The sequence below is a fragment of the Podarcis pityusensis genome (assembly GCF_964106645.2).
Source record: "Podarcis pityusensis genome assembly, chromosome: 2".
In the NCBI taxonomy this organism is placed as follows: domain Eukaryota; kingdom Metazoa; phylum Chordata; class Lepidosauria; order Squamata; family Lacertidae; genus Podarcis; species Podarcis pityusensis.
The window spans coordinates 118,146,234-118,154,407 of NC_138029.1; the positions used below are offsets into that span (position 1 = coordinate 118,146,234).

The window sequence follows — 8,174 nt, forward strand, 5'->3', positions numbered from 1 at the left end:
CAAGGCAGATGGGGAAAGGGCCTATTCCTGGCCCGCCTCCTTGGTCCAGGGGAGGGCAACTTTTGAATGGCTGCAGGAGAAGGAGGAGGAGGAGGTGAGTTGCCCGGCAGGAGCATGTTTAGGCAAGGCAGAGCAAGAGGGGAAGGGTGCCTGGAGGGGACAAATTAGGAGGAAAAAGAGCTGCATTCTGGTTTCATATCGATAGGGAATAGGCGCCTCTCTCCACTCTTTCTTTTGTAAGCCAGTGGCAGAGCATCCGCTTTGTATGCAGAAGGTCCTGGTTCAAGCCTCGGGGGCACATCCTGGTAGGGTTGCCTGAAACCCTGGAGTGACCTTGCCAGTCATTGTCCTGAGCTACGTGGACCGGTGGTCCTGTGCTCCTTATCAGGGTTAGAAACTCCAATATATAATCTGGGTGCCAAATGGCTCCTTAAACCAAGGTTGCAGTTGCCAAAATGGAATCTTTTATTTGCCCTTTTGGGGGCAAGAAGCCTCTAAAGTTTTATTTTTCAAATGATGAACTGACTGTGACTGATTCTCAGATAAACATCTGGCTAGTTCCGATGACAGGCTAGGTTAAGAGCTTTGAGAACTTAAAGAAGAAAAGCCATTTGATCCAGGGACAGGCCACAGAGATACAGTCAGACCTTGGGTTACAGACGCTTCAGGTTGCGTTTTTTCGGATTATGGACGCGCCGAAACCCGGAAGTACCAGAACGGGTTACTTCTGGGTTTCGGCGGCCGCCCATGCGCAGAAGCGCTAAATTGCGCTTTGCGCATGCGCAGAAGCGCTGAATTGCAACCTGCTCGTGCACAGACGCAGCGCTGTGGGTTGCGAACGTGCCCCCCGCACGGATCCGCAACCCAAGTGTCCACTGTATTGGCCTATTCCGACCTCTTTTTCTTAAGGGTGACTGCTCCTGCTCAGGCTGCACATAAAAAAAGCAACTGGGTTCCAGAAAGTCATTCTGATGGTGCAGATAAAATATAACTGATAGAATTTCACAGTGCTGGGTGAAAACAGTCCCGATCCAATGATCCCCAGGTGGTGGAGATGTCAGGCACCATCCTCGTGCCCATATGTTGTTTGTTTGTTTGCTTGCTTGCTTGTTTGCTTCATTTCTATACTGCTTTATATTTTTAAGAAAAATCTCAAAGCAGTTTACAGCATATTAAAATCTCAGTAAAATAATCCAGAATCAAACATTTCTGAAGAAAGTCAAATATAGAGTATACAGCCAAAGCAACATAATTAACAGAACTAAAATATTATCTTAAAGATTTCAAAATAAAGCATTACAAAGGCGGTCAACTACAGAATACATTTAACAGAAACAAAATCAACCAAAAAAAAATTTAAAAAAGAAAAAACCAGTGCTAAGTGAAGTCAGATATAAAATGCACATTTAAAACAGCACAACTAACAAGAGAATAAAATATTATCATAAGCATGATACGGCTGTTTGGCAGGCATAAAAAGATGGGGCAAAAGAATCCAATAGGGGTTTGTTGTCAGGCATAGCGACGTTCCTCCGGTCTCACCAGGCACCTCTTTAGTAGAGCTGGTGAGTCTGGGCCCCGCCCCCTAGGCTAGGTGGAAAGGGCCTTGCAGGGAGTGGCCTTCAAGACTCAGGGCCAGCCGATGTTGTTGTGACTACAACTCCCATCATCCCTGATCACTGACTGGGGCTGATAGGAATTGCAGTCCAAAGCCTCTGGAGGGGAAGGGTGCTAGCTCAGAAAGCAGAGAAAGAACATTTCCTTTGCATTCAGAAGGCACCAGGGGCAATCCCAGGTGGGGCTGGGAATGTCCCCTGCCTGAAGCTCTGGGGGGCAACTGCCACTCACACAACAGCACTTGTGAAGCAATTGGCATTGTGTCTTTGGCTAGAGCAGGGGCAGGCAACCTAAGGCCTGGGGGCCAGATGCGGCCCAATCGCCTTCTAAATCCGGCCCGCGATGGTCCAGGAATCAGCATGTTTTTACATGAGTAGAATGTGTGCTTTTATTTAAAATGCATCTCTGGGTTATTTGTGGGGCATAGGAATTTGTTCATTTTTTTTTCTTTTCAAAAATATAGTCTGGCCCACCACATGGTCTGAGGGACGGTGGACCAGTCCACGGCTGAATAAGGTTGCTAACCCCTGGGCTAGAGGCAAAGCATAGCCATCAGGGTGAGTAGCTACTGATAGCTTTATCCTCCCTGAATTTACCTAACCCTCTTTTAAAGCCATCCAAGTTGGTCCTACGCATATTAACTTGGAAATACCTCCCAGAGCAATTTCCCAAGTTCTCTGGGAAGGAAGATTGATTGTTTTAACTTCTCGGGAAATTGTAGTTCTGTGGGGGGAACAGAGGGTCTCCTCTAACAGCTCGCCCCACCATGGGCAGAGGACAGTTCCCATGATTATTTGAGAGAGGCCACAGCTGTTGTTAGGAGTGGCATGTGTGGTGTGGATTTGGCCTTCAACTCCCATCATAGCATCATAGCTATGTAGAGTTGGAAGGGACCACAAAGGTCCAGCCCCCTGCAATGCAGGAATCTTTTGCCCAGCGTGTGTCTTGAATCCCTGACCCTGAGGTTAAGAGTCTCATGCTTTACCAACAGACCTTATCAGCATTGCCAATGATCAGGGGTGACAGGAGATATAGTTAGCAACATCTGGAGGACCTTCGGTTTTGCAACCTCCAGATTTAGGACTCACTCAGGAATTTTTCTTTCTTCTATAAGGAAACTCTGAGCAGAGAAGATGGCCAGGATCCTGTGCACAAAAGCCCTTGGCTAAGGAAACAAACATGGGACATCTACCAAAGAGAGGGTCCCTCAGCATGGAGTGAAGGCAGAAGGCAAAGGCATCCAGAAACAGACATGGATGAGCCCATTCTGTGTGCAAAAAACTTTAAAGATTTAGATGCCATCGCAGCCAAGGAGGAGATTGAGGAAAATGACAAGCAAGTGGCTTTGACCGAATGTGAGATGGACTCTCCAAGGTCTACATGCACCCACATGGAAGGGAAACCACATAAGTGTCCAGACTGCGGAAAGTCTTTCAGCATGAATTCTCACCTTATTAGTCATCAGAGAACCCACACGGGGGAGAAACCGTACGGATGCTCAGCGTGTGGTAAGAGCTTCTCTCAGAAAGGGCACCTTGCGGTCCACAAGAGGATCCACATGGAAGAGAAACCGTACAAATGCTCAGAATGTGGGAAGTCTTTCTGTAAGAATGCTGACCTCACCAGGCATCACCGAAACCACACCGGGGAGAAGCCGTACAAATGCGCTGATTGCGGGAAGTCGTTCAGCATGAACTCTGACTTTGTTAGGCATTACAGAACCCACACGGGAGACAAAATGTACGAATGCTCGGACTGTGGGAAGAGCTGTGGAACGAAGAGCCACCTGGTCGCTCACCTGAGAATGCACACTGGAGAGAAACCGTTCGCCTGTGTGGTCTGCGGGAAGAGCTTTTCTCAGAAAGGGAACCTTGTCATTCATCAGAGACTCCACACCGAGGACAAGCCCTATAAGTGCTCGGACTGCGGGAAGTCCTTCTGTAAAAACGCCGATCTTGTCAGACATCGCCGAAACCATACAGGGGAGAAACCGTACACATGCCTGGAGTGTGGGCGATCCTTTAGTATGAACGCTGACTTTATCAGGCATTACAGAACCCACACGGGGGAGACGCAGTACAAATGCTCCGAGTGCGGCAAAAGCTTTAGCAAGAAGTGCAACCTGGTGACACACGTGAGAAGCCACACGGGCGAGAAGCCCTACAAATGCTCAGCGTGCGGGAAAAAGTTCTCCCTCAAAGGGAACCTCGTAGCCCACGAGAAAACCCACACGAAAGAGAAGCCGTGCAAGTGCTTGGACTGCGGGAGATCCTTCAGCGTGAACTCTAAACTCGTCGAGCACCAGCGACTTCACACACGAGAAAAACCATACGAATGCTCGGACTGTGGCAAAAGGTTCCGCTGGATCGGAAACTTCATGTCGCACATACAGTTCCACTCGGGGGAGAAACCCTACGAGTGTTCGCTGTGCGGGAAATCCTTCATTATACAACACGACCTTGTTCGGCACCAGAGGACCCACACGGGAGAGAAGCCCTATAGGTGCGCGGAGTGCGGGAAAACGTTCAGTCAGAAGGGGAGCCTTGTTGTACATGAGAGAATCCACACGGGAGAGAAGCCGTACAAGTGTGCGGATTGTGGGAAATGTTTCAACCTCAGCTCTTGCCTCATCCGACATCAGCTAACCCACACGAGGGAGAAACCCTACAAATGTGCAGATTGCGGGAAAAGCTTTGGCGTCAGCTCTCGCCTCCTCCAACACCAGCAGATCCACACAGGAGAGCAGATTCATAAGTGCTCGGAATGCGGGAAGAGCTTCGCTCACAGAAAAACTCTTGTCAAGCACATGCAAACACACACACAGGAGGAGAAGCCACAGACTTGCTTGGTGTGTGGGGAAAGTTTCATGGACCCTCCTGCTTTTAGCCAGCATAAGAGAGTCCACGCTGAGGAGAACTCCAATGAAATCGCCATGTTGTGACAAGCATTTGCGTATCGGCCTTTATAGAGGAAATAACCCAGAGGAAGAATGAGGATATCATATCAGATAATATTCATTAGAAGGGAGGACTTTTAAAGGCTCTGATTGTGGAAAGAGATCATGAGGGATTTTTTCATTTATTTATTAGGGAACAAGTATCTTTTCTGTGGTAGATGAGATCATAATTCTTTCAATCTGCTCCCTCACCTGAACGCCACCACAAGGGCTAATGGAGAACCACCTTGCCCTGAGGGGAGAAGGAAGAAAACAGCCTGAGGACTGCTGTCACTCCAGTCAGGGGAAGTTACGGTTTGAAGCTGTTGCGTCACCAGTGATTCCATTTGGACTTAATTTAGATATTTTGCTAAACATCTCAAGTATTGTCTGTCTTGTTAGAAATGACAAACTGGTGGTTTTAAGACGACTTCTAAGGTATTCCTGATATTGCTGTGGCATAGGAGCCAATTTCTAGGGGCCAAGGTGCCTTCGCCCCCCCACTCCATAAAATATTTCAGGGCGCCGGGTCCCCCCAGAGTTGATGGGCATCGCCATTGAAATGGTGTGTGCACACCACATCATGTGATCGATTATGTAGGGCAGGGCTTACCTGCCTCCCCCATGTTTTATTCAAGCTAGAACCCCTGTGCTACAGCGAGGAAGCCCTGAGGCCTTTGAAAAAAATATGCTTTTTATATTATAAGACTGCCTTCTGAAATAGCTTTGTTTTTACTCACTTTTACAGGTAGTTGGGGTGGTTCAATTTTAGGTAACGTCCAAAACCTTACCTGTTTTAATCTGTCATTTGTGTGGATTGTGTGTGCGTTGACACAATTTACGGTAGTTCAGTTTAGGGAAAGAGAAATTGGATGCAACCTCCTCATTGCATAGCTGACACAGGAAAGACGTTACATTGAATAATTGGGTATAATGTGTCCTGTAACACCATTAAAAGATTACTTCCTTTTTTATTTATATCAAGGGTCATTCTAGAGATCAGGCTGCAATCCTATACGCCAGGGCTTTCCAAACAGTGTGTCGCGACACATTGGTGTTTTGGCTGCAGTGTGTAAGTATGTCGCACAAACGCTCCCTGCACTCCTCCCAGGGCTGGAAAAGGGTTAGTTTAACCTCCGGTTTGCTAGTAAAGCTGAATAATCATATCACAAAATAATGCATGTCTCAAAAGTGTGTCGCCAACATGAAAAGTATCTGGAAAAACATTCCACTTTACTCAGTGGTCTTTACCTCTGAGTAGACATGTAAAAAACTTGGAAAAAACAAACAACCCTTCAGCCACTTTGAAGAACCGAAGGGAAAGCAGAGAGGAGGAGGAAACGACAGTTTCACTGACTACGGACAATATAGCTTAAATTTCTGGCGCAGGCTGGGGAACCTGTGACCCTCCAGATGTTGTTGGACTATAATTCCCATCATCCCTGACCGTTGGCCATGCTGGCTGGGGCTGATGGGAGCCTTTGTCCATCCTCTGTAGTTTGTTAAGTGTGCTTGAGAGCTGGTAGGAGACCCCTCACATAGCCACAATCCCCAGCACCCTTAAACTACAGGTCCCAGGATTCCAAAAGGGAAGCCATGACTGTTGAAAATAGTGTAAGGGGGTTTTAAAGTCATGGTTGTGGATGTGACCACTGACATATTAGCGGTGAGATTATCTTGGATCACTCCATAGTATGAGTTGTTCTGGGATACTTCCCCAGTGTTACTGCATTAATGCTGTCTGGAGGGGCACTTGCAAAAAGGAAAAAAATGGGGTCCGAAAATAAATCAGAACATATGGCAAAAAAATCTTCTTCTTCTTCTTCTTCTTCTTCTTCGTCTTCTTCTTCTTCTTCTTCTTCTTCTTCTTCTTCTTCTTCTTCTTCTTCTGACAGGATTTCAGCAGGAATCTGCACCTACCGTATTTACCCGAATGTAATGAGCACCTTTTTTTGGCCAAAATATGTCGCAAAAATTAGGGTGTGCACTAGATTTGATGGAGCATTTACATTCGCCAGCAAATACTTTTTGGGTTTCAAAGTGCTCATTAGATTCAATATTGCATTAGATTCGTGTAAATATGGTATTCCATATGCAGCAGTATGTCTACCCCTAAACATTTGCAGGTGTAAGCTTAAGTGAAGGTCTGATCGTGTTTAACCGCCCAATACCATCATGAGCAGAAATAATCAAGAATGCACAATAAGGAGGATGGCTGGAGGCGCCCTTCTTCTTGGCTTACCACTCATGCTTTGCTTGAGGGAAACATACAGCGAGCCAGAACCATGGTTTGTTTCCCTGGCGGCAGCTGGGATGGGGGAGGAGCAAAGCTCCTGTTGTTTAAACCATAGTTTAGTTTAATTGTGGTTTAAAGGAATGTGTGAACCAGGCTGCCAGCAATCCCTGGCAGACAGCTGATATTCTGAGGTGTATGGCATCTGGACCTGGAGTTGGCAGAACCATTGTCTTCCATTGGCCCTTCAGATGCTGCTGAACAACAAGGATGGATCTGCGGCGAGTTGGAGCCTAACCAGAGCCTCACACTGGGCTTAAAGCTCCTGAATGGTCAGATGCCAAGAGGGTAATATTAAGTCTTTGTATAAATGCATGAAATAATAATAATAATATATTTATACCCCGCCCATCTGGCTGAGTTTCCCCAGCCATTCTGGGCGGCTTCCAATCGAGTGTTAAAAACAATACAGCATTAAATATTAAAAACTTCCCTAAACAGGGCTGCCTTCAGAAGTCTTTTAAAGAGAAGATAGCTGCTTATTTCCCTCACATGTGAAGGGAGGGCGTTCCACAGGGTGGGCGCCACTACCGAGAAGGCCCTCTGTCTGGTTCCCCGTAACCTCACTTCTCACAGGGAGGGAACCGCCAGAAGGCCCTCGGTGCTGGATCTCAGTGTCCAGGCTGAACGATGGGGGTGGAGATGTTCCTTCAGGTATACATGGCCAAGGCTGTTTAGGGCTTTAAAGGTCAGCACCAACACTTTGAATTGTGCTTGGAAACGTACGTTTCGGAAATGTTTCTTGTTCAAGCTAAAGACCAGGCAAATGCCTACAGGAACAAACACAAATATACTATTTACCCCCGTCCTTTCTTCTGAGAAGCTCACAACAACCCTGTGAGGTAGGTCAGACTAGGAGAGAGACAGTGACGGATTTGGTGAGCTTCCCCCAGGTCCTAGGCTCCACCTACACTATACATTTAAAGCACTACCATGCCACTTTAAACAATCATGGCTTCCTCTAAGGAATCCTGGGAACTGTAGTTTGTTGAGGGTGCTGAGAGTTGTCAAGAGACACCCTGCTCCCCTCACAGAGCTACAATTCCCAATGTGCCTTAACAGTCAATTCCTCTTCCCAGGGAATTCTAGGAATTATAGCTGTAAGACATGAGCCAGGGTTTCCTAACATAGCATCCTTAACAAACTACATTTCCCAGGATTCTTTGGGGGAAGCCATGCCTCTTTAAAGTGGTATGATACGGCTTTGAATTTACAGTGCAGATGGAGGCCTTATTAGTGCAGCCCTGTAACCTTGACTTTTTAAATACAGTGGTACCTCTGTTTACGAACTTAATCCGTTCTGGAAGTCCGTTCTTAAACCGAAACCGT

General features: G+C 46.9%; 1 protein-coding gene across 1 annotated transcript; it reads left to right on the forward strand.

Annotated features, from left to right (window-relative positions):
• LOC308469661 (uncharacterized protein) lies at positions 1-5,530 on the forward strand. The gene is made up of 3 exons (XM_080992440.1): positions 1-94; positions 2,081-2,174; positions 2,732-5,530. Exon 3 carries the CDS (start codon positions 2,870-2,872, stop codon positions 4,556-4,558), a length of 1,689 nt encoding a protein of 562 aa, XP_080848566.1. The 5' UTR covers positions 1-94; positions 2,081-2,174; positions 2,732-2,869; the 3' UTR covers positions 4,559-5,530.
• Positions 5,531-8,174: the final 2,644 nt, after the last annotated feature.